The sequence below is a fragment of the Dreissena polymorpha genome, chromosome 11 (genome assembly GCF_020536995.1).
Source record: "Dreissena polymorpha isolate Duluth1 chromosome 11, UMN_Dpol_1.0, whole genome shotgun sequence".
NCBI lineage: Eukaryota > Metazoa > Mollusca > Bivalvia > Myida > Dreissenidae > Dreissena > Dreissena polymorpha.
This window is the reverse complement of record NC_068365.1, coordinates 13,388,738-13,416,253: the sequence shown is the minus strand read 5'-3', so window position 1 is coordinate 13,416,253 and position 27,516 is coordinate 13,388,738. Positions and strand designations below refer to the sequence as shown.

The window sequence follows — 27,516 nt, the reverse complement described above, 5'->3', positions numbered from 1 at the left end:
TAGGGACATGCAAAGGCAGTGCTTCCCATTGTAAAGTGCTGCATGCTGCTAAGGACTCTCACTCGGACAAGGCACTTAGTCCTGCAGAACCACCTGATAAACAGGGATCACACCAATGACAACGTTTCTTCTGTTGCATGGAGGTGGGACAAAACAAACTGGTGGATACCGTGGCGCGATTCCTTTGCACTATCCGTGCACTGGCAAAACAGTATGATTGACATATAGATTGCGGAGAACTCTATTGTTCAATATACACACACTGATTTAGACTCGAGGTCGCAGAATACTAAAATGGATTAAACAGAAAACTGTTCCCGTCGTTATATTTCTCGATTTATTACACAAAAGCCATGTAATGTGTTAATTTAACGAATATTTGTACAGATAAAACTAATGTTATTTGTTACAATTTAAAAAGACTGCCACATCAAATAAAACATTTTGTCTGAACAATAGATTAATTTTAAAATATGTTAATTTTTAAGCTGATTGGAACAGCCGACTTCTGACGATCAGAATCAAACTGATAAAACCATTATAAACTTAATAAAGATATGTCTAAGTTTAACAGGCTTGTATAAGCAGACTTCTGACACTTGACACATGCAAGCTTTGACAATTATTTTTAATTAATCACGTGAGTTTTAAAGTCGTTCGTATTTTGTTTGTGCGTTTATATTTTAATATCATATTGGTTGCGTATTTTGTGTGTCATGCTGTTTGTTAATTGTTTTTTTGCCATAAATTAAGGACCACAAGGTACTTTAAGATTTATCTCCAGCTGATTGAGCTTAAGTTTCATTGTGAATAGTTTTGTATTTAAACAACACATGTCAATAAAAATCTGGTTTGTACAAGTTATTTATCCTATACAGTATATGGATGTAGTTCCTCGTAAAATATCATCCTAAAAACAAGCTTTGATCATTCTTGAATGTAGGACTCTGGGTGAGAGGATAATTATGGAGTTGGGCGGAGACCACGATTTGATGGGTTCGATAAGATGTTAGGAGAGTCTAACCTTGCCCGATATCACAGAGAAATTCAAATGTCGGGTAAGAGGACTGTACAAGTGCAGGGAAACTTCAAGTCCATTTTATTATGCTGGTGGACGAGGCGCAGGTTACGTTGGAAGAGGCATTTTGGATGTATCTATTTTTGCCTGGTTTTGTTGCTTATGTTAGCAACCTGGATTTTGTGAACCTCAGACAACTCGAGATAAATGTTGAGGCTGCATGTTCCACTGCGACGGTGATTGCTTGAATTGTTTTTATTCTTTTGGGGATGGCAAGGGTGCTTATATTGTCTATTTAGATGTAACATGAGAAGAAAGTATGAACGCTGTCATGTTTTAGTCATCGAAGTTAGAGCCCGTTGTGGTGGTTGAGTTGAAAACGTATCGGGTTGACCTTTAAGATTGCGATCACATAATAGGGTAAAGTTGTTGGCTGTATTGACAAAACTCTTTGACTTGATTTTGAGAAGCTCATTTATCACCACCTGTTGTAGATGTGTGAAAACAGCAAGATTGTCTCTGATCTCTGTGCTCTTAGCGCATTGTCGTCATATTTCTCGTTTTATCCAGTTCCTTGTTGCCTGAGAAGAACTATGGGTAACATTGTCATAACCACCTGACGTGTTTGGTATGTCCACATCACCATCTCTGGATTGGTAGGCAGCTGTCTCATCTAGGTCTGATTATGGCATTCTAGTCTAGACTCTCCCAAACCTCGAACTGTAGAGGATGAGCACTTGTTCAATAAGGAAATTAGGGCTGTCCTGATGTGGCTTCGTTGAATAAGGCTAAACGTAATGTATTCCTTTGAAACACTTTTTCAGACATCTATATCCAATCCTCTTTTCCAAATATTGTTTATCCCAAAGATACTATTTGTTGACTTTCTCTTGATATCACATGTTTCTATAGTTAGATATATCTATATCTTATTTTTGTTATTCATTAGAAAAATATTTCACTCCATCTATATTGGGTGGATGGGAAAATATTGCTTGTCCGCATGTGTTTTCTGGGTACCAGCCATAAGTATACGAGCTAAACAACGAGTTATAGAATTGAGCTCTGTTTAGAAGCATAACATGGACCTTTTGTGATGTGTGTTAGAATCACAGACATTTGAGGCTTTTAGTAAATGAAGGTGTTTCTTTACCTGGGATTTTCTCTGCCCATCGCACCAAGTCCGGTACCTTTCAAGCCGTCACTTATAGCAACATCTTAGCTATCATTCGGGACAGTCGTATATGCAGTACTATTTCCTTTGATATTCTGGGCAGCCTTCCTTTTGCCTGAGGTCCTAGGGGTTTCAGTATTGTCTTAACACAAAGCAGATGGAGCACAACTCACTTATTTGTTTTTTTCATTAGGTTTCACCTCACATTTTTATCTTGTTCTGCAGTCATTCTTCTAATATCGATTCGCGTGTGGGAAAGGTCACTGTGCAATTTCGCATGTGTAGCTGCGATTTGTTATTCCGCGCTGCGTTTTGTTGCAAGTGATTCGATGCGGTACCCCACATGAGGCACAATTGCTCGCGATTGCGCATACCCTTTACATTCGATCCTATTTGTTCTTAACCGCTCCTTATTCGCTATAACATTGACCGTTATCGGAACGCAAATTCAATGCAGTCGTTTAAGATACGGTATTGAAAGCCTATTTATACTAGGTGACCTGAACATCCAGCCAGCTTTCAATAGAAAATTTCCAATCTTGTAGTAGGCATGAAGCAGACACACACATGAACAATCAAACAATTTACTGATGCCTTCCGAATAATTGCCTGCATTACCTGAACTTGGAAGACACATTTGAGAAATACATTCAAAGGACATAAGTAAAAGGGAGTATACATGAAAAACGGTGCTCAAATATTTGATATTTAACTGTGGCATTTACCTTGAGCCGACAAGATTGACTTGCACATTCTGCCCTTCGTCTCCAAACCCTTTAGGTTTTAAGCAAGATTCATTTTGACCATGGTAAAATTTTGATCATATGTGGGTCAAACGCCTACATATAGCTTCAATACAAGGTCATCGCAAAAACAATTAATTCCTAAACGATCAGTACTTAAAAACATGTTGTTGGTTTTAAAAAATAATACATTATTGTTGAAAACGCTAATCACAAGTTTGTCACATTTTGCCCAAACCTTGAGCGGTATAAGGTTCAAAATTGTTTGAATGATCATAATAAGGTCATTTATTATTTATTACTTGGTTTAAAAAATCATATGTGGAGGTAGGCCATAGGAGGGAGGAATACAAATACAGTTAAATCTAAAAAGTATTATTTATATCTTCTTCGGAATTCAAATCATGTATATTTGCAAAGGATTTGTTAACAGATTTAGATAATTTGACTGTGAATCTTTACAACAAATCATATAATACACATTCTTTGTTTACACATACTAGCTTGCTAACAAATTCAGAATACACAATAGTTCGTATTCAAAACACCAAAAAAAAAGATTCTCTTGTACATACATTGCTGAAGATAAAAATCATACCGTACCAATTAGTGGATATATAATATGTTACTCTTGCCATTTCCAAATAATCCATTATAATCACGGTTTTTTATTAAAAAAAAAACACTTTTCGGCCAAAATTGACGATAAATGTGTTTAAAATTTCAGAAACACAAATGTTGGCCATTTATCGGAGTGACAAAAGTAGTGAATTTTGCACTAGCGTTTATTACGAAACAATATCCATTATGGCGAATTCTGTCAGCTATGTTGTTAAAAGTGCTTTTACTTAACTGGGTCAATCCGGTTTTCAAAAATCAGACTATTACAAATGGGTTTGTGAAACTTTTCTCCGACTATATATTATGTTATTACTTGATAATTGGAAATAAAGGAAATACATGAACGATTTTCTTCATTGAATTTTTTATTCCGAAACATCATTTTCAGCCGAAATAACAAAAAAGGATGGCTTAATTATATTTGTACATTATATTTTCTATTCATTTATTATTCATTTCCATACTCATAATCAATCCATTTTATTACTTATAACACATGTATGTAACTATTGCTAATTTTAACTGTTATTTATACCCTTTCCGCTGTGAACAGTACCTTAATATTGTTTAAACAAACCACTGTTTGCTTCATGTATAATAATGTAAGTATATGATGCCAATAAGGAATCAAGCAAGGAAGCCCATGTAGGTTCGCCGTAACAAAGCCAGAATAGGCCCCAGTAAACGAATCCATGTGGGTACAACATGGGTTTTACCTGGGCTTATATGCTTTACTGGCCCAAGGTGCTATTCATATTAAATGTCTTACCATTACATACACAAAATGGGTCACAGTTATATAATCTTGGTCCAACTAGAAAGCTCACCAAGGAACGCCCATGAGGGCCCTATATGGACTATAACTGGTCGAAAATACAACGTGGAACCAAATACTTGAGTTAATATGAGTATACCAAGCCCATTGGGGATCAAGTAAGGAAGCCCATGTGGGTTCACGTGAGAAATGCCAGCAAAAGACGCAGTCCACGACCTGCCTTGTTCTAATTTACATCATGAGCCAAATGTGGAATCCATATCAAATGTCTTGCCATTACAAAATAAATCATGTTCCGAGGTGAGAAGGGCTGTCTCAAATAACTGGTTAAAAGATATATCACGATATTTGCCGATTAAAGAATCCAATCGGCATACAGTGTTGGCGCACTGCTTTTTTGGATGTTATTCTTTTATGAACACAGAGGATGAATGTTCGTACATATTCTAATTGTATGTATTAACCGAAGTTAACATTGCAAGTGTTAAGTACAGAGCCATATATGCCTTTATATTACAGTATCTTTTACAGTCGTCTTTCACCGCATTTAACTAAGTACGTCTTACAGCGAATTGGTCTATTTCAATGTTAAGTATTGTGCTTATTATTGATTCCGAATCATGAAAGCGTTGAGGGCTGAATAAGAGTAGTTTTAACTTATTAGAAGAGGAATGGTATGGGTTTAAATTTTAAGAGACGCACAGGGATCCAGACTTTAACCTTACTTTTAAGAGTTCAATTTGCACACTTCACTATAATATCGTTGAACAAAATGACTGACATAGTTAAAGAAGTAAATGCATAATATCGAACAAAAGGTAAATAGGCTCGAACAATTGCTATTCAATTTAATAAACGTAAAAACAAACGGGACAAGAACCTCGCAATTTAAACCTCACATTGATTGCCATCATTCCACTCTAAACAAGGCCATTACATACAGTTCGCCATTACCCCCCCCCACCCCCCCCCCCCCCGAAAAAATAATTAAATGAAAATCTGCAAACAAATTCCTTTATATTGACTACTTTTACAAAAGGTTTTTTTTCATGCAGAGAAAACTCAGTGAGTTGATGCTATTTTCTTAGCACCCTTTATTTGAGGACTGAGACTAAGACCTCTCCTGTTTATAAAATGTCATCCGAATGCCTGCAAAAATGTTCAGATGACCCTTGATTATCATGCTATTATATCTTACTTGTCTTTTGATCTCTAAACAATTACTTAACAAAAGTAAACGGGTTTATTTAAGGAAGAAACTTATTATTCTTATGTTTCTCGTTGATATACATTCATTAAATATTTTTGTGAAACATATCGCGATTCACTTATACTGTTTTGCGATATAACGTGGTATGCTGATGGCGTATTGCGACAGCCCTAAAGTTAAATATCCTTGCATAAATAATTTTTACTGAATATGAATCAGTGAAAGTACTTTGACCCCTGCCATGATTAGGCGGAATGACACATGGTGTTCTCCCTGCCCTTATGTGTGTGCGAGCATAAGTGTGTGTGCGTATGGGACATTTCGTGTCCGCTCATGATGTTGTCGTAATTTATGGCATTTTAAAATTAATTTCATACAATTATTGAATTTATAATATTTTGTTACCAATTTTTACTGCAAATTAACAAACCCTGATCTTTTTTTCCACTTCCTGTGCCTTATGGTACTCTGAGAGGACACTGACAAAACACTGCTCTCGCCCCGGTTCGCACAACACAAGACCGGCGGTAATCAAACTCTTGGCGACGTTATTTTTGGAATCTAGGTCGCAGAGGGATACCATTTCTACGTCACCGATACAATTTTCCACATTCAACAAGAATTGATGGTGCAGTATGCTGTTTTTGAACGCCCTATCCGCGTCAAACTTTGCGGAATCCTGAAATGCAATGTAGTGTAATGTCTTCTTCCAGCTACATGGGGCAATTACAAATACAGAAACAAATATGAAAGTATTTCTTAAGGAAAGGTCTGATGCAAAAGAGACTTTTTACCGTTTAAAATGATGCATTCTTTAAGTTATTGGGACATGAAATGAATATCTAAATATATTCAAACATAAACTAATAGACAAGGCTTGTGAAAGGCAAAATATCATTTAAAAGGGTCACAAAGGGGCAAATTCTTTCAAAATCTTCATTTGAAAAAAAAAATAATGTCATATAATAACGAATACAACTTGTTATTTATAATACGGACATATTCTATGTATTCTGAGATAAAATCATTTTACAATATGGGGTCTGTTTGCAAGTCATATTAATGTTTACATTTTGACGGCATTATTGTAAGTAATGTATATACCCATATATTAAACAGGGTTGAATTCCCATGTATGTTAGCGCACTAAGTTTAATCGATATCAATGTCTTTTCATATACGGGCTCCAAGGTAAGGCATTCAATACCTACTTGGAGTTTTATTTTTCTCTGACTTTTTGTAATTTATTTCCATTAACATTCTTAATGTGTAAGGTATCTTATTTGATTAACGTTCTGAATATGTTAAAATAAAATGCATTGAATAAAAATAAAAATATAAAGTTACTTTTACAGTAGGAATCAAGTTTCTAGTGCCCGAGTCACTATAATGTATACACTTTTAAAAAACACATGCTTATATTGGTTCTTGTAACGATGCTCACAACACAATAGAGATCCAAAACCCTATTGACACTTAATAAAAACAACATTGTACAATTTCATAAATTCAGATCATGGCAAGTTTCTTTAAGATTGGACAACTAAAAACTTTTCTTACAGACCTGCCTTTTAACGGGGTACGTCTTTGTCGGGAATGTGTTGATCAACAGGGAGAGAAAAGTATCTTGCATATCTACACTTATGTGGGAGGAAATGCTTTATGTTTCAATATATTCGCTCAAGAAATACGTTAAACATTCTCTCCACAAAACATAATATGCAAAAAAGGACCATACAACAATCCAGCAACCGAAATAGTATCTCCTATATACCTTTCTGCGGGCGTAAATAAACTTGACGTGTTATGTCATAAGGTAATCGTTGACAACAAATTATAAATGGTTGAATGTAAATTACTTACGTCATCTGGTGGCCGTACAAATGCTAGCTTGTACTTCTGCGCCTGAGGACTCAATTGCGTGAATTTAGAGTCCAGCCGAGCAATCTCGTTGGCGGGTATCTCGCCAGACTAAAATAGAACAATCAAGTGTAGTGACCTGGTTATGCCAGGTGTGCTTAATTTATAACACATTTTTTTAGACATTTGGATTTTGAAATATTTGATCTTAAGGAATATCAAGGGACTACTATTTCCATAATTTCTCAGTCAAAATGTGTTGTCAATAACATTTCATGGATTCATGCTTAATTTTTCAATTTAAAGTATTTTACATTCGCATACTGTGAAATTGTGCTTTTGAAAACAACAAAAAAGACAAATGGTCACAGGCTTTATGTAAAGAATATCACTATATTCTAAAAACACTAGCACTAAACGGTGTTTAATTAGGAACCAAGTATGTCTTACCACTCCATAGTCAACAAAAAGTAACTCGACAAATGATCCCTTAATTTCCTTAATCTTTGCACGACACCTGCAAGAATACAAAGATTTTGAGGAAATAAAAGCGAGGTCTTTAATTTGATAAAGAAACAATTGGATGAGATGGTGTAAGTCATGAAATAATTAATTGGAAGACAACTGCCATGCTTTATCTTGTTTCACTTTTTATAAAATTAGATTTAAAAAAATCCAAATACAGGAATATTGAAACATTTACATTTAAAACACGTATCTTGAAAGTATATAAGAAGAAACAGAAAGATATAATCAAACATTTAAGGTATCAATAACTATATTTAATGGATGCTATTGACCAGTATTGCCATTTATAGATTTAGCGGTAAATAATGGCATACGATTGCTTAATCCAATAAAAGGTAGGACGATCTTTACCAGCTTGATGGTAAATTTGGATATACAAAATAATGATGACAAAGGCTAGTTATGCCATACACAAAATAAGCTCATGGATACAATATGGCTACAGAATTGTTCACTACATACCTTTGGTTGATAAACCATCCTTAAATAACCAAGATGGTCATTACATTATTGTTATTTAATGGTGTATTGTAAGTTTGGCTTTGAAAGAAGGTTGAGTCTGCGGAAGACGATAACAAAATAACAAATCATACTCGGATGCTTGAACAGTGTAATTGACTTACCACTGATTGTACTGTATCGGCCCTGAAAAGGACATATTAAACTCTGAGAACGGCGCGGCACACATGTCCCCCGTCTTCGGTGTGTAGGCCCCGGGCAGCGGAGGGTTGGTCATCATTTCGATTCGTAGATGCTCCATCAGCTTTTTTAGAAGAGAACCTGAAAGAATAACACAATTCCGTACATTCCATGTTATCCTTGTACTTCGTAAATGAGATCGAAAATCAGTTAGCAAATCTGAGCTTTGCATTTTATAAGCTTAAGAACATTTTGGTTCAAGCTTCACATAAAAAACAATTTTAAACAATATGTTTTTACAACAATAGCAAAATTACATTACTAAAGGATTTTTATCCTCGAGTTAAACATATTTGAACCTAACTCATATTTATCATACAGCTACATGATTTTATAGAAGGAATTTCGAGGTGAATGTTAACTTTTGATTTTACATGTCTACCTTGGTTTACATGTCTACTTCATATATATAGCGGACTACTTTTCCTGGCCTGTCACTCCTCGTTCATTTGTTTATACATTTGGATATACATTGATTGAATATTAACATTAAAAACAAATGTACCGTTTAATAATAAAAGCCATTAGATATCAATCTAATACCGCGTTTCTTTAAATTATTTTAACAAAGTGCAAAACAAATCGACAATCTTTCCGAGCTTGCCTGCTGACGAAATCACTTGATCGCATCATTCAGGTCGAGGGAAAGAGTGTCTTGGAATTTAGAAACGCAGTCGCATTAATTATAACGATTGTGCGTGCTTATGCTGCATTATTGTAATACAATGTAAATAACAGTGTTGGAATATTAGGTGAGACTGAATTTACGATTTCGTCAAAATGTTGAACGTACTCGTATAACGCGATGTTTTGTTGAACAATTTACCAATTGAGAACAGCGTCACTTAATTTTTCTTTTACTTTTTCAGAGGAAATTGATGTTCAATTCAAACGTTAAAGGGTTATTCATTTGATAAATAAGTCGTTCTTTTTTAGTTGATCAAAGAATGTCCATCCACAAAAAATTGCCTGCTTACAACAACTACTTGAAAATGAAAAATATGGCGATAATTAAATGTATCCTTTATGTCATGTGCAGAATTTATACTCATTATGATTTTCAGGTAAATATACACTTTGAACCCCGAATCAATTGATACAAATGGTATTTTGACTGATCCTGGTGGGGTTGAAGGTAATTTATAACATCTCAAAAGTTTACCGAAAACGGACCTCTGGATTTTTTTTTCAAGATGGCCACAAAGATGGCCACCTAAATCTATAAATGATCATAACTATGTAACTATCCACTAAAATCTAATGATTTTGGTATCTATACGTAAGTTTCGGGGGTCTTAAAACGTTCAGGTCACCAGGCATAGTGTAGGTTTATTATTTTACACACAAATCCAACATGGCGTCTCAAAATAGCCACCGCCACAATAAAGGCCACAAGTCCATCACGTTTGAATAAAAGGTTATGATTTTTATGTCAAATGTCAGTTTTGGAGAAAGGAACACTTTGATAGATTGTTTATATCACTAAGGAGTTAAATAATCATGAAAACCAATTTATGACATTCGGCTGTCCACTATACACAATTATTGTGTTCCATTACATTTGTCTAAGAGCGTTAAATTGTCGGTGTGATCCCCACCGTCTTCAGTACCGACCTCTTGTGAATTGTTTGCATTATCAAAGTTTTCACTTTGGCAAAGGCCACAAAAAACATTGTAGGGTCTATAGCGTCTGCAGCTACATCGAGAGGATGTAAATCATACAGAATAGTTACAATAGATGATTGTCAATAGTTCTTCAGGTGCAACATTGTTTTGGGTCATGAATGGAATTAATTGGTCTTTGACCTGTTTGAAATTTCACCCATACTTAGTGGATTCCATATTATTTTCCATCCCCATTCCCACCCTGATTGTATAGTATATGCGTTGGCTTTGCTATACTGTTGCATGTGATGTTTGGGGAAGTCGCTAAGGAGTGACGAATGTTTTGGTAGTAGCCAATTTCTTGTGAAAATATTATGGCGCATTGATCCGAAGAAATAATTTGACTTGTCATCAAGGAGATCCATCATCAAGTATTTGCAAATATTTGATATTTCCTATTGACACTTGTTTGGAATGAATAATGAACTAGAATATGACGTCATGATAGGAACAGGTTTTATCAATGTTCGAAAGACTGACTTTTTTCTGATGCCGAAAATACTTGAAGTTGAATCACAAACGGTGTAAGCATGAACAAAGTGGAATTAAATGCACACTTCGTTTCATAAAAGTTCTTTCAAACGGTTAATATCATACACTTTGTGTTCTTGTGACTGTTTGTTTACATTAAAGCGGAATAAGATGGTCTTATTGTCTCTTTCGGAGTAATGCAATATTATCGGAGGTCAGCAAATCTGTATCCTCGCCGATGAACGATGTGGTGCAATGACGCGAACGTTCCACAGTTGCTTTTACACTATTAACGTCTGCATCCCCTGGCGACACAACGACAAAACATCCCCTTTTAGTCAGAGCTGTACTGATTAGAGCAATCATGCCTGCCTTGTTTCGTCACGAGACAAAAAGTCCAGCTATTTACATGAGCATTTTGTTCCTTTGGTGAAACTCACAATAGGGTTTGCAAATACAACCTCATGACAAGCATGACTTGCCAACCGGTACTCCAATATACAAATTGTAGTCTTATTTCTAGTGTTCAGCTCTGAGGTCTGTCTTCGCGGAATCAGAAAATTCGTCCGTGACGCCATGTTGGACTTCTGCCGTTACGTAATAGACTACCATATTTTTTTATTATCTTAATGTGTTCTTTGCCCCCCCCCCTCCCCAAATTCTAGGTACAGTAACCAAAATAATGAAATTTGAGTGGATAGTCACAACGTTATCATCATTAATAGGTTTTGACGGCCATGTTGGACGCCATCTTGAAAACAACTTTCCGGTGGTCTGATTTTGGTAAACGTTTGATATGTTTTAAAGGACATTCTATCCTACCAGGATCAGTTAAAATAACTTTTGTAGCAATTTTTTGGGGGTTGGGTGTTTTTTCCATATAATGACCTGACATTGAAAGCAAACAAAACGTTACGAAAATAAATATGGTTATAACAAAACGTTGGTGATAAGAACAAAAACAAGTAGACGTTTGACTTTGTTATGCCAGTTAGTCAATATTGTGTACAAAAAAGAGTTGTTTACAGACTAAAATTAACAATATCGGCGGTGATTAATGCTGCATCATGCTTGACTTCGGGGTAAACATATTTTAAGATAAAAATAACAACCATTTTTGTTTTTGGTATTTTGCATTCGTGAAACAAGAATTCAAGTTAAAAAACACACACTTTTTTGAATGTGTAACATTTTAATTGCTGAATAAATTTTAATCGAGGCATATAGCGATTTTTGTCTGTTTACACTGGTTTTGCTTGGAATTCTTAAGGACTATTTCGAGTAGCATGAACGGAAAGATTAAAAGTTTGACTATGACTATGAAATATTAGACTCAATTAATTAAATGATTTCTCTGTTGTTTTTTAACAAGTCAAGACTACTGCTTCGATTGTTTTAGCCAAACAAAATTTGGATAAATAGAGTATGTTATTAGTGTTATATTATATTTTTACGACAAGCCTCGCCTTGTAGACCTTTCTTCAACTCCACGGATAAATTCAAGGACACAATGACACTTACCAAGTATTTTCTATATGTAAGCATTCTTATAGTCATTTCAGTCCTTGTATGTATATGCCCATAAAGTTATTTACCATTCTCGACAGTCTGCGCAATGAACTTGAGGTCAGTATCGACTTTAGTGATAACGACCTTGTGGTACGTGACCTGATTATTATCAGACTCATATGCCTCCTTCACTTCCTTTGACTCTTCAGCCCAGATCTGAATAATAATAGTAATAATAATAGAAATATAACTTCTACTACTACTACTACTACTACTACTACTACTACTACTAATAATAATAATAATTACAGGAATAATAATAATAATTTGTCGTGGTGTGATCTTGGACTATTTCAGGTTAGTTTTTTTGTTTGTTATATATTTTTTTGCTTGTTAGAATTGTTTGATAACATGAGTTCACATATATCACTTATCTTTAAAAGATAAGTTAATAAACAATCATAAGGAAAATTATACATAACACTCACTTACTATTCATTTTCTATTTTTTTGTTTATTCATATGATATATTGGATTACTAGATCTACTATACGGGTTTAGGATTAAGTAGTACCAAATATATTGTATAATTATTTGTACAATAACATTTTATATTTATGCCCCCCTTCGAAGAAGAGGGGGTATATTGATTTGCTCATGTCGGTCTGTCGGTCTGTCGGTCCGTTCACCAGGTGGTTGTCAGATGATAACTCAAGAACGCTTGGGCCTAGGATCATGAAACTTCATAGGTACATTGATCATGACTCGCAGATGACCCCTATTGATTTTGAGATCACTAGGTCAAAGGTCAAGGTCACGGTGACCCGAAATAGTAAAATGGTTTTGGATGATAACTCAAGAATGCATACGCGGCCAACAGGGCGAACTCTGAACAATATAACTGAAGCAACTGGTCTGTAATCCTAAATCTATAATTATCAGTCCAATGAAACAGCATCCTTTGAGTAAAATAAAGTGGATCAGTAAAAATATTATCAGAATATGATTTTTCTTGTATATTTTGTATATTAAATATTGTGTTAATGTTTAATTGTGTTGATTAATATAAATATAAGCAGGACAGGGGAGGTAATACACTATTATATCTTTCTTATTTAAAGGGGAAACAAATGCAATAAGTCAAAATTTCATGTTTAATGAATAGAGGATATCACCCCCCATTTTTTTTTAAACATCATGTAATAAATTACCACACCCCACATTAAATCCCCATCTCACCCCCAACCCCCTACCCCACACCCCCCACCCCCCAACCCCCCATTTTTTAAACATCTAAAAAATAACCCAACCCACATTATTACCCCCTCTCACCCCCCATCCACCCTACCACCCAACTCCCCCCACCCCCCCAAAAAAAAATTATTGTTTTTTTTAACATCTTATAAATAACCACACCCCACATTACATTATACCCCTCTCTCACCCCCTACCCCCCACCCCCCTACCCCCCACCCCCCTACCCCCCAACCCCACACCCCCACCCCCCACCCCCCTACCCCCCATTTTTTTTTTAAACATCAAATAAAAGACCACACCCCACATTATACCCCCCTCTCACTCCCCCCTGAGCCCCCACCCCTTTTCCCCCCACCCCCCAATTTTTTTTTAACATCTAATAAATAATTTATAATAATAATCTATTTAATAAATAACCCCACCCCACATTATTACCCCCTTTCACCCCCCTCCCCCCTACCCCCCCATTCCCCCCCATTTTTTTTTAAACATCTTATAAATTACACACCCCACATTATACCCCCCTCCTACTCCCCCCTACCCCCCACCCCCCACACCCCATTTTTTTAAACATCTAATAAATTACCCCACCCACATTATTACCCCCTCTCACCCCCCATCACCCCTACCCCCCCCCCACCACCCCATCCCCCACCCCGCCAAAATAAAATTTGTTTTTTTAAACATCTTATAAATTACCACACCCCACATTACATTATACCCCTCTCTCACCCCCCTACCCCCCAACCCCCACTACCCCACCAACCCCCCACCCCCCTACCCCCCCACCCCCTACCCTACCCCCCCACCACCCCCCAATTTTTTTAAACATCTAATAAATGACCACATCCCACATTATAACCCCCCTCTCACCCCCCTACAACACCCCACCCCCCTCCCTCCCCACCCCCATCCCCCTCATTTTTTTTAAACATCTAATAAATTACCACACCCCACATTATAACCCCCCTCTTACTCCCCCCTACCCCCCCACCCCCCAGCCCCCAATTTTTTTTAAACATCTAATAAATTACCCCACCCACATTATTACCCCCTCTCACCCCCATCACCCCTACCCCCCACTCCCCAACCCCCCACCCCCCAAAAAAAAAATTTGTTTTTTTAAACATCTTATAAATTACCACACCCCACATTACATTATACCCCTCTCTCACCCCCCTACCCCCCCACCCCCACTACCCCACCAACCCCCCACCCCCTACCCCCCCCCACCCCCACATCCCACATTATACCCCACTCTCACTCCCCCCTGAGCCCCCCACCCCCCATTCCCCCCACCCCCCAATTTTTTTTTTAACATCAAATAAATAACCACACCCCACATTATTACCCCCTCTCATCCCCCACCCCCCTACCCCCATCCCCCCCCCAATTTTTTTTTTAAACATCTTATAAATTACCACACCCCACATTATACCCCCCTCTCACCCCCCCTACCCCCCCCCCACCCCCCACCCCCCCTCCCTCCCCACCCCCCACCCCCCCCCAATTTTTTTTTAAACATCTAATAAATTACCACACCCCACATTATACCCCCCTCTTACTCCCCCCTACCCCCCCAACCCCCACCCCCCAATTTTTTGTTTAAACAACTTATAAATTACCCCACCCAGATTATTACTCCCTCTCACCCCCTATCCCCCCTACCCCCCCACCCCCCGCCCCCCAACCCCCAATTTTTTTTTGTTTTTTTAAACATCTTATAAATTACCACACCCCACATTACATTATACCCCTCTCTCACCCCCCCTACCCCCCCACCCCCCCTACCCCCCAACCCTACTCCCCTACCCCCAGCCCCCACCCCCCCTACCCCCCACCCCCCAATTTTTTTTAAACATCTAATAAAAGACCACACCCCACATTATATCCCCCTCTCACTCTCCCCTGAGCCCCTCCCAGCCCCCATTCCCCCACCCCATTTTTACCCCCTCTCACCCCCCATCCCCCCTACCCCCCATCCCCCCAATTTTTTTTAAACATCTTATAAATTACCACACCCCACATTATACCCCCTCTCAACCCCCACGCCCCTACCCCCCCGCACCCTCCACCCCGACCCCCAATTTTTTTTAAACATCTAATAAATTACCACACCCCACATTTTTACCCCCTCTCAACCCCCCACCCCCCTACCCCCCACCCCCCCCATTGTTTTAAACATATTATAAATTTCCACACCCCACATTATACCCCCCCTCTCACCCCCACCCCCACATTTTTTTTAAACATCTAATAAATTACCACACACCACATTTTACCCCCTCTCACTCCCCCTACCCCCCACCCCGCACCCCCGCATTTTTTTTAAACATCTTATAAATTACCACACCCCACATTATACCCCCCTCTCACTCCCCCCGTGATCATGACTGGCAGATGACCCCTTTTGATTTTCAGGTCACTAGGTCAAAGGTAAAGGTCACAGTGACTCGAAATAGTACAATGGTTTCCGGATGATAAGTTACATTAGGTCAAAGGTCAAGGTCACAGTGACAAAAACGTATTCACAAAATGGCTGCCACTACAACTGACAGCCCATATGGGGGGCATGCATGTTTTACAAACAGCCCTTGTTTATTGTAACAATACAAATATGTACTTTCTAGTGTACTATTATATCGAGATGAGTGACCCGGAAAGAGTACCTAAGAGATAAATAGTACGATCGCAAAGGAGGCAAGCCCTTACATCTTGGTAGAGAATCCCAGTATAAAGTCGTAAAATGTTAATCCTTTTATCACCCTGACAAAACGACAAGATATTATGCGTAAAAAGTGTTTAAGTAAGTATATATTCTGATCTTGAGAAAAAAGAACATGTTACTGTCCTGATTCCTTAACATGGTGTTGTGGTTTGAGTGCCTATATGACCCGGCCAGCTACGACAGCGGGAGTATTAACTCCTGACAGGTCTTCAAGTAAGACATAATGCGGAAATGAGGACAGACAAATATCAGCGACCTCTCCTCGAGGCTAAGAGGTACGAGAAGGATCAATCAGACAGAAAAAATCAAGGGCGACAGACGCTCTTAGGACATGACTTGAAAGTCTCCTACAACGATAAAAAGTCGGAAAATAAACCACAAATGCACTGTGCTTCGCTTTCCACTCTAATAATGGTTAGCAGTGGATCTTAACGTTATAGTACTCATGCCACGGCGGGATCCAATCCTAGTGACCGGAGGTCCCGCTACGAGGAGCCAGGCTAAGGTGGCGAGTGCCAATGCAACTAGCCATGAACAAACACCAACCTCTCAAGGTTAATCAAGTTCAGGATTGGCCAGTCAGACCAGTGCCCCTGTCAGACTGACAGCACGACAATGGAACATTTGCTGCAGCCCTGTCCACTACACGACGGCTTCACGCAATAAAAGACCACACCCCACATTATATCCCCCTCTCACTCTCCCCTGAGCCCCTCCCAGCCCCCATTCCCCCACCCCCCCATTTTTTTAAACATCTAATAAATAACCACACCCCACATTTTTACCCCCTCTCACCCCCCATCCCCCCTACCCCCCATCCCCCCCAATTTTTTTTAAACATCTTATGTGCTTCGCTTTCCACTCTAATAATGGTTAGCAGTGGATCTTAACGTGATAGTACTCATGCCACGGCGGGATCCAATCCTAGTGACCGGAGGTCCCGCTACGAGGAGCCAGGCTAAGGTGGCGAGTGCCAATGCAACTAGCCATGAACAAACACCAACCTCTCAAGGTTAATCAAGTTCAGGATTGGCCAGTCAGACCAGTGCCCCTGTCAGACTGACAGCACGACAATGGAACATTTGCTGCAGCCCTGTCCACTACACGACGGCTTCACGCGCCAGATTTGAGCAGAGACTACGATGCAAGGGAAGCCCTACAGCAGATGGGAAATCTGTATCGAACAGTTACCATTCGCAGAGAGCCGGATTGTCCACCTTAGAGATTAACAAGAATAATGAAAAGATATTCCTACCTTGATGCATATTATGTAATCAATGACATCCTCCTGTGAAGTAAAAATATGTTCATTTATTTTGTAAAATCACAGCCTTTTCTTACAAAGTGGTGATTTGTAAAAAAAGTATGGTATTTAAAAATATATATCTAAACATAAATCACGGTGACCCCATGTTGTTCATTTTGGGATAATCAGCTGTAAAATACCATACACACAAGCTTAGAAGTATTTTTTGTGTAAATGAATTTTTGTAGTTGTCATTGAAACACATCATAAAGATAAAAGCATGAATGCATGTTCGCAAACTGCGCCGATTAAAAGATTTTTTGAAAATACAACTCTGGAGCTAAGACATTTCATTTATACGAAACACAAATGAGATATCTTTGTGAACATAGAAACAAAAACGAACACAATACGAAAAACTATGTTTTAGAAAGAAATTGAAACTGCAGCCGCGCGTATAACATCTGGGTCCACCTGATAAGTCTCCTTAAACGATCTTTATAATAAATGGGATAGGAATCTATCCGTCAAAGAAGACGCAAACATATTTTTGTTTCCGAAAATGCACTCAAATACTTAAAATAACTTATCCTTAAAACAGTTTGACAATCTTGCCATTACACGATAGGAAATTTAACAATCTCCAAATGATCAAAGCCCCAACATCGAATTCTTTCAAATATTCTACTTATTTAAAAAAAATACTGAATTGATCCACTTATTCGAAAGGCTATTTGACATAGATCGGTAATAGATTAGTCATAAATCGTTAAATTCCAAATCCTTTGTTTACATACGATGACAGACACACTTAAATGCTGCGCAAAGAACAAGAAAAAATTATAGCGACTTAAATAAACATCTATTTAGTCGCAACATTGACGCAGTCGCTTTATCTGAATCAAGTATTGGGAATGTAGACAGTATGTGAATATTGGCGAAGAATTTATAGATACTACATCCATATATTCAATTCCCTCGTTGAAACTTTTTTATTGGAATTAATTTTGACAACTGAGTATTTAAAACATTATGTACTGCAACGAATAATTGCTAGTTGAGAATCATACTGACCCCTTTTAAAGCTGTTTTATACAACGTTTGCTCTAGTGGCCATAAGAAGGGTGAAGTACAAATCAAAAACATTGTATGCATGTCATACTTTTTTCTGTTTCCTTTCTTCGTGCATGTGCATATTTCAAGTACCTTAATTTTATTGTAATACCTTCCCAATCCTTGACCATGCGTTGACCAGGATGACTTTGTCCACCTGTCTACTTTGAATAACACCACTTTCTAGGAATTGCAATGATCACTGATCATATGTTGTTAATAAATTGCTTTGTAAATATGCTTTAAGTACAAGCAAACAAGATTGCCAATAATTATATTAAATTCATGGTGTTTTTGTTAAACAAGGTCGTTTGGCTACGACATGTAGAACAAGGGTCCACAAATCAAAATTTGAATGACAAACACGGTTTGTTGTAATTTGATTTTGTTCTTTTAGTGCATAGTTGGAAAGAACTTGAACAATAACGTGAACCGTCGTCTTTCGTGCATGAAAGACTGAATGAAGTAACGAGCCATCAAACTACTGTTATCGACTGCCTTGACAGAATCATATCCGAACTGACAGTGGCTTTGATGGTTATTGCACTTCTGTTATCATTAATTGGATGCATGGATTTTCCCCCAAACTTACATACTGTTTACTACTGCACACGTGTTCTAGAAAATTTACTTCCATCACGTCAACCAGGCAAATAGCCATAAAATAACAATATTACTGTTTTGTAGTTGTTTTTATATTCATCTATTGATCCGAATGAGTAGAGTTCAAACACAGAAAACCTCTATATTGCCACATGCCACACAGCAAAGTATCTGACGCAGACTGATACTCGCTTTATTTCTATGTAAACAACCCTTTCCTGGCCTAAAATGCAAAACGTAATGACACTTTGCAACGGAATGTACCCCAAAAAGGCAGAAAATAAATAAAGTAATACTTCTTACCCGACTTCTAAACAACTTGTTTCATAGCATACATAATGCCACAGAGGATTGTTTTCATTATGGTATTTTATATTGAAACAGATATTTTACCCTTAAAACTCAAACCTCTGTTTATTACGAGGTAAAAGTATTGCTTTCAAGAAATACACTAACAATGATCTCGGCTTAATTTAACATTAGGTATCATTATGCAATCTTATTTTCCCAATAAACATGTTTAGATCTACTAAGATGAAACCTTAGGTTCTTTGTCTGAATAAATAAGATTTATCCACTTTCAAGCGTTTATTGTTATCGTTAAAGGCATTATTCACTCAACAACATAAGCAATTAATTGGGTAGATGGATATTTTTTAACATTAACTCGTAGCGACCATTGTCAAAATTTTAAAATGAATTAATTTAAAAATGACCATTTCACAGGACTTTATTGTCATGTGACTTATCAGCCATTTTTAGAACAGAGCATGTGTGATTTTATTTATCAATGAAAGCGGAATTATGTCGAGGTCAACCTCGCTGGTGCCAGTTTTATACACCCCCATACTTTCTATACAAAGAAACTTTCTACACAAAGTAAAGAAACATCAAAATTAAAACAAATATGCTTGATAGTCGGCAGGGCGACGGTGTTTGCGAAGTCTGCTGTTAATACAATTAGATAGAGAGTCTGCTTCAGAAATTTAGTTTAAATGGAGAGTTGTGTTGTAAGTTTGTTTGTAGGTAGCTTATATGCAAACCAAGGGTGGGCTTGTATTTGGGACCAGTGTAGTCACATAAAGTGGCACTGAAAATAGAAAAAATGGTTTCCACTCAACAACTTTAATTTGAATTGAGGAATTTTGCTGTAATATCAAAATATTGGCATTGCATTGCCATGTCTCTTGTTTTAATTTATAAATTTCCAGCATTAATTTGTTTGATTTACATTACTTCTTTAGATATCCAACTTCAATTATGCCTTTGTAGTTATTATATCAGGTGAAAGATGTACATACCGCTGTCAAAACGGACCAATAGTCGAGTGCGCTGTCTTTGGAGAGCTCATGTTGTGAATGATATCAACGCAATATTGTTTCGAAGATTTGATGACGTAACTGATGCAGGCACGGAAAATGTACGTAGTAGAAAGATGAAGTTTCTATTGGTTTAAAGACAGACAAATTGGAGAGTTCTTATTCCTAGGAATTAACCCTATTAGGACGATAGCTTGAGTGGTTTCATAATGCAAATCGTAACGAAATGTATGTGCTATTTCCGTATTTACCAAACCATGGTCGTAAATTGATCTTAAAACAAACCATTAAAGCAACATATTATTTCTTAAATGGAGCATTGAAGTTTCTTTTGGTTTCAATATGTTCTAAATTATTTGAAAAGCAGTCCACATGATTGATCCCAGATAAATCTAAGGAAAACCGTCAAACGTACTGCGGCCTATTATCGTATTCAACACATAACATAAATAGATGTTTGCAACAACGTTAAATGTCGCACCAACACTTAATGTCGAACTTGCTGCGAAATGTCACAGGGCTGGCACTAAATTTTGGAACAAACGCTTAATTCTCAAACCTTCCTGCCGCTTGTTGTCGCTTAATGTTGCCTCAACTTATTATCGATCGTGTTCATGACCAGATTAAACATTTTTGAACACGTTAATCATTCGGATGAGAAAACAGGGTTGTACTTAGGAAATTTTCAGTTATAAGTACCCCAAACATCGGTGTTTCCTGATAGCATTAATACAAATCAATATATTTGAAAAAATCAAAAACACATAATTGCAATATAATTATAAGTCCACCAATTTACAAAACCTTTTGTTATAACAATTTTTGAGGTCAAGTGAAAAATAAATATTTCGGTTTTGCAACATGAAAAAGACTACTTAAATAATGAGGGTATCCTTTATGCAGAAATGATTTTAAGACAAATAACATATTGGTAGCCTAAGTTTTCGGGTATATTTTTAAGTTTGCATGAATAAGTAAAACATTTTAACATCTTATTAAAATGAAAATTGTATGAGTCATCACGCCCAGTTCTACCAAACTGCATAATATACAGCCCATATAAGAACACCCCCCCGAACATAAGAAGACCAAAACCAATATAGTAGGAAGTAAACTTAACTTTACATACACATGTTCTCGCAGTTTGTGAGCAAACGAAGGTGTTATAGTGGCAAATTAACACCTGCTTTATTTATACTGAACGTTGTTTTCGTTTCAGATCATGTTCTTTTGAGAGGTTTTATTTTTTAGGGTTTGATTTGATACTCGTTTTATAAATGCGGTTGCCCGCGTGTGCTGGTGGTTTAAAAGGGTGAGTTTTATTAAATTTAATCAGTACTGTTTATGTCTTCTATCAGTTAACATCTTGTTATAATATCAAACGGTAATGGATTGCGATGTGCACAAAAACTAGCTTCCTCTTCTAGCAAAAATAGGCCTTCTCGACAGGTTTCCATTTCTATTTATTTCTTCAGTCACGAGTAATAAATATTATAAAACTTCCGTTACTCCAATAATTACTCCAAGTCTTGTCTAAAATAGTCAATATTATTAGACTGCAAAGATTATATAAGATTGGCAGATATCAACATGAAATTATTAAATATAAACCACATTATTGAAAGTAACTGGCAAATGTTTGTATTTAAAGACAAACATGTTCTATTTTGAAAAAGATTTTCTGATTAGAACAATAAATGGCACATAGATAACTTTTCAAACAAAACCGAAGCTTCTCTCAAACTGACTTATAGAAACAAAATAAACTTTATACTGTTGTGCTTTTATGAAAGTTTCAAATTGAAGTAAATGTTTGTTATACGTAAGTCCTGCTCACATTAAAAATTCAAACCATTCACACAGTTCAACTGTGCCCACTGTGACTTCAACCAGTTTAAGCCAGCAGCATAAATTTTGCACGGAACATTAACTTTATCTATATTATTATAATGCCCAAACACTAAGTGTGCACTATGACCATGACATTTAAACAAGAACAAATGGGTTTCTATGAGAAAAATTGTTTTTATATGATGATCGATTACGCCAATTTATTTCGAAATCCAACCATGTACAATAAAGTTTTGGACCGGACATGAACATAAACAATTAATTATAACCATGTAACGAATATGCATGAACTTAAAGAGGCCCCTGTTACCTTGAGCTTTAAAAAAGCAAGATGGTTGATGCAAGCGACATGTTATCTTGAAATGATGGGCAAACTTATTTTTAAAATCCCATAATGGCGAAGTCATGAGCCGAACCAGGAATGTCCGATTATACAAATACAATGTTCTATAAACACAATTTCACGATTAACAGTATAAGCTCTTACGCCGTTATCAGGGTGAGGTGGGGACATTAATATTTTGTCTTAATTTAGCTACACATTCTGAGTGCTCCTTAAATATACCTTGCTGTATTTGGCCACCTTCTGTTCGTTGTAGTACTCAGTGAGGACATCGATAAACCCCTTTTCTCGCCCATGCCTTGCGATGATCAGACCCTTTGCGACATCATATCTAGAATCTGGGTCGGACAGGGACACCGATTCTACGTCACCGATGCAATGCTCCACGTTCAACAGGAGCTGACGATTCCTTATGGCTGTTTCGAAGGCGAAATGTGCTTCATGGAACAATGGGTCTGTCTGCAATTCAGGGCATTGTCTTCTTTCAGCCAATGGTAAAGTTATGAGGCAACACATATCAAAGTAGTTTGTTTTATTTCCAAAGAAATGATTGATGCAGAGACATTTTGTGCATTTAAATGGATGTCTTCTGTAAGTTCTTGAGTGAAATAATACATATTTAAATAATAATATGTCAAAAATAAATTAATAATGGGATATCTTTAAGAATGCAGTTGAACGTTAAAAGTTACAAGTTTGACAATGAACAAAACTCATGAACCCTCCTGTAAATATTCGTTGTTGAATATCAGAAAATTGATTTTCAATTTCTGCTGATTATTAAGAATAACAATTAAATACATAAGTAATATATCAGACATAATTAGCTTCCATTTTATTTAAAGAGAAGAAATGAAATAGAAAAAAGCTGTAACTTTGAATTTTTGAGAATAAATGAATATCTACGAACAACTGTTCGTTCTGATCAAGATAAGTATGACTTCTCCAGTGCGTCACAAGATTGTTCTTCAATTTTTAATAGTGACTCAAAGTTTTAGTTTACATAAGTCAACTTTGACTGAGAACTTTTACCAAAAGACGTTCTGAGCTAACTGCATGAAAATTTGACAACTAGAGATTTGTAATAAACGTGACTTTTACCCTGCACCACTTTGTGAGTGATATTAAAGGGCTTGTTGTGTTTAACAATTTGATGGTTAAAATGTAAAACGAATATTAATTACTCACTTCGTCTGGTAGCTTCACAAATGCCAGCTGGTACTTCTTGGCCTGGGGAGTAAGAAGCGTGAATTTGGAGGGAAGCTGGGCAATCTGAGTGGCATATTGCCGCATGCTCTGAAATAGAACAATACAGATTGATAGCTATAAATCAGTTGATTGTGATAATTTTTATTCAGAATGATAAAATAATAATATATTTTTACAGATTCAACTTATTGATCAGTTAATACTTGTTTTCGATGACAAATTATGACTTCATGCTTTGATTTCATGTTGTATTAGTTAAAATTCACATACAAAAAATAATAAAACAACAGCGACAGCAAACTGTAGACTTGTGACATGCATTATACCAAATAAATCCGTAACTTGTAAACTTAATAATTATGTAAATCAAAACAGAAAACCATAACATAACATACCTCTCCGTAGTCAACACAGAATACACCGACTCGCGTCAGTCCAATTTCCACTATCTTTGCACGATACCTGCAAAAACACACAAAAGGTCCATTTTCACAAGTAATCAATTGTCCCTAGAACGTTCAAGTCTGTAATCGGGCGTTGCCAGTTTTGAACACAGGGGCATGATCTGAACAGCATTTGTAAAAGGGCAACAACTAAATGTAACATACCGAATAGAAAAGCTGTTTCCTGAGTGGTTTTAAAGAATTGACTTTTAGTTATTAGTTACTCTTTTACTTTTTTTAATTCTTATGATAAATAAATCAATACAAAAGAGTTCACTTCCACACCGATAGGAAGGGCCATATGACCCCATTGTCATGATTTTATCAAATAAAGAAAGGGCTCTGTATATGATATTACATGCCAAGTATTACAACTTTTGGTCTTGTTATTTCATTATATCAAAACAGTCCTACCTGTTTATAGCGACAAGGCAAGAGAAGTGGTCAAAGTAGCTGCTGTAAGGAGGTAGGTTCTATTGTCCGGTGACAAATTTTTGAATGGTTGGTCGGCTGATACGATCATACTCATTCAAAGGAACAAACTCAAAAAGTACTTATAAGCGGTAATTTATTTAGAGATATTTATTTTTAAGATGAACCACGTAATAATCCAAGTAAAATAACCTTCTCAACACCAAATAAAGTGCTTTCTTACAATGTGCCGCATTCAGTTCATCAAAGGCAGTTACCGCAATCAGATTCGTTAGCCGAAAAATAGACGCTAAACGGACGTTATTTCGTCAGAAGTGATAAACATAAGCACAGGTCAAGTTGAGTGTTTACTTTTCGAAGCTTTAAACCACTGCTTCATGACCGATTAACAAGGGTAAAACATTGTGTTTTGTGTGAAATATACTTGCCGGGTATGACAGGCGACACTCATTCCATGGTGTTATAAAGACCGATTTTTTTTCAGAGGGAATCTTGGCTGACGTCATACGCCAGGTGTCCGCTTTATTCTGGTGACTGCTAAGTCAGGATGGACGTTATATTTACATTATATTAACCCTGGTGCGTTGGTCGTGTTCAACTTTGAACCATGATTTGTAGAGGACTCCATACGAAGTTACACAATAAATATAAAGCCCATGACCCTTGCGGTTTCAGAGATAACATACAATACATGAATGTATAAATCGTGTGAGCCCTCTTTGTGTAGCCTTTTTCGACCCCAATGGCATGATTTGAACAAACCTAGTAGACAACCACGCATCAAATAATATACCATTTACCCTTGTTATTTCAGATATTTTAATGTTTTAAATTTTAGCTCTTGTGATCTACATATTTAGTGGACCTAAATAATTAAAACCACTTTAAAAGAGGATCACCAAAGAATCATTCTTGTAAAGTCTCATTTAAAACTGCAAAGCGGTTTTGGAGTGGTCGCTTAATGAAAGTAATATGCACGAAAAACAAAAGGCGGTGCTTTGCACTGTTGAGCTAAAAAGAAGTAAGCGGGAAATGACGTCTGCCATTTTTGTTGATAATAATTCATTTAATTCGATTGTTAATAAGTTTCATGAAATAATAAAGCTTTTGTCAATACCATATTCGTTTAGACATTTCCCATGGTTTCATTATCCAATTGAACAACTTAAAAACGTGGGATAAATGTAATTTTAGACAAAAAGAACTTTGAGGAAACCTTTATGTTTTATGATTAATTGAGAAAACAGGAAATATAAAATCCTGCACGCCCAGGCTTAATTTATCATTGACCAAATAAGCAAGTTGCTAAACTTAGCAAAATTTGCTGCACGAATTATATCTAACCATATCGTTGTTAACACTAAACAATCATCATCATCATCATTATCATCATCAATCCCTTGACCGGTTTGGCCGTTGGGGGGAAATGATGGACGACGATACAGAAATCCTCCTCCAGTCAGGTCTGTTGTGTGCTGCTGACAGCAATTCATCCATGGGAACGGATGTCCACTCTTTTACATTATCCATCCAGCTTTTGTTCTGACGGCCTCGACGTCGACTTCCCTCAAGTGTGCCATGGATAACAGTCTTGCACAGAGAGTCGTGCCTGGTGACGTGTCTAAACCAAGCCAGCTTTCGTCTTTTGACGGTAGGGGCTCTTGTGGAGCAACAAGTGTTGCAGTCATGTTCCGGACGTACTCGTTGGTCTTGTGCTCCGTATAGAAGATGCGGAGCAGTCTTCGGAGTCATTTATGTTCAAACGCCTGTATCCTGCGTTCTCTGTCCGCGTGAAGCGTCCAGGTATCGCAGCCGTTGAATAGAATGCAGACTTGGTGGGGAAGCTGATGGAACTTATTGTCCATAACCTGTTCAGTCTCGCCACCGCTGCGGTCGCCATGGCCATTCTTATTCGGACCTCAGCGGTACTGATACCATTCTTAGACAGGATTGCGCCCAATTACTTGAAGCCGGTCATTTCTTCTAGCTTCTCGTTGTTCATGGTGATGTATGCACTGGTGTTGGTTGTGCTGTTCACCATAATCTTCCACTTCTCCGTGCTGACCTCCATCCCGTATACTCTTGCTCTTTCATAGAGATTGTTGGTGAAATCTTAAAGTTCACTGCTGGTGCCTCCCATGAGGTCAATGTCATCAGCGAATCTCAAGTTGGAGATGGGTCTTCTACATGGAGATAGAGGTGTGGTGATCATGGGGAGTCTCCTGCAATATCTTCTCAAAGAAAATGTTGACAAGGACGGGAGAGAGCAGACATCCCTGACGGTAGCACAATGATGTCATGAAGAAGTCCACCTGCTGTTGTTTGAGAAGTTCTGCACTGCTGGCATTTCCGTAGAGTTCTTGAATGACTTGCAAAAGCCCTTCGTCAATGTTGAATGCTCTCATAACATGCCATAGGCCATCATGCCACATGCGGTCGGATACTTTCTTATAGTCAAAGAAGTTGTGGAAGAGCACACGTATGTGTTGCATGTGTTTCTCCATGATGATTTTGCAGTTGAAGATCGGTTCCTCTGTGCTCCGCCACGCTCTGAATCCAGCCTGCTCTTCGGCCAGCAGTTTTTTGGCCTTACTTTTCACTCGAATAAGGATGATGCGTAGTATGTCTTTGCTGGGGGCGGATTAGACTGATGGTGCGGTAATTCTCGCACTATTTGAGGTTGCCCTTTTTCGGCAAGG

General features: G+C 37.3%; 1 protein-coding gene across 1 annotated transcript; it reads right to left on the bottom strand.

Annotated features, from left to right (window-relative positions):
* Positions 1 to 107: 107 nt before the first annotated feature.
* On the bottom strand, positions 108 to 26,888 carry LOC127851308 (staphylococcal nuclease domain-containing protein 1-like). The gene is made up of 10 exons (XM_052385009.1): positions 26,782 to 26,888; positions 24,338 to 24,404; positions 23,922 to 24,029; positions 22,956 to 23,192; positions 12,360 to 12,489; positions 8,553 to 8,709; positions 7,852 to 7,918; positions 7,405 to 7,512; positions 5,972 to 6,220; positions 108 to 200 (listed from the first exon to the last, which is right to left on the bottom strand). Exons 1-10 carry the CDS (start codon positions 26,886 to 26,888, stop codon positions 108 to 110), a joined length of 1,323 nt encoding a protein of 440 aa, XP_052240969.1.
* Positions 26,889 to 27,516: the final 628 nt, after the last annotated feature.

What these genes read in the sequence shown, in the direction of transcription:
- LOC127851308 (XM_052385009.1), bottom strand. Translation starts at nt 26,888, where the DNA reads ATGGAGGTCAGCACGGAGAAGTGGAAGATTATGGTGAACAGCACAACC. An exon ending in TCTGTGTTGACTACGGAGAG is followed by an intron (nt 24,030 to 24,337) that starts GTATGTTATGTT and finishes GTTCTATTTCAG; the next exon opens with AGCATGCGGCAATATGCCAC. An exon ending in TTGTACGGCCACCAGATGAC is followed by an intron (nt 6,221 to 7,404) that starts GTAAGTAATTTA and finishes ATTGCATTTCAG; the next exon opens with GATTCCGCAAAGTTTGACGC.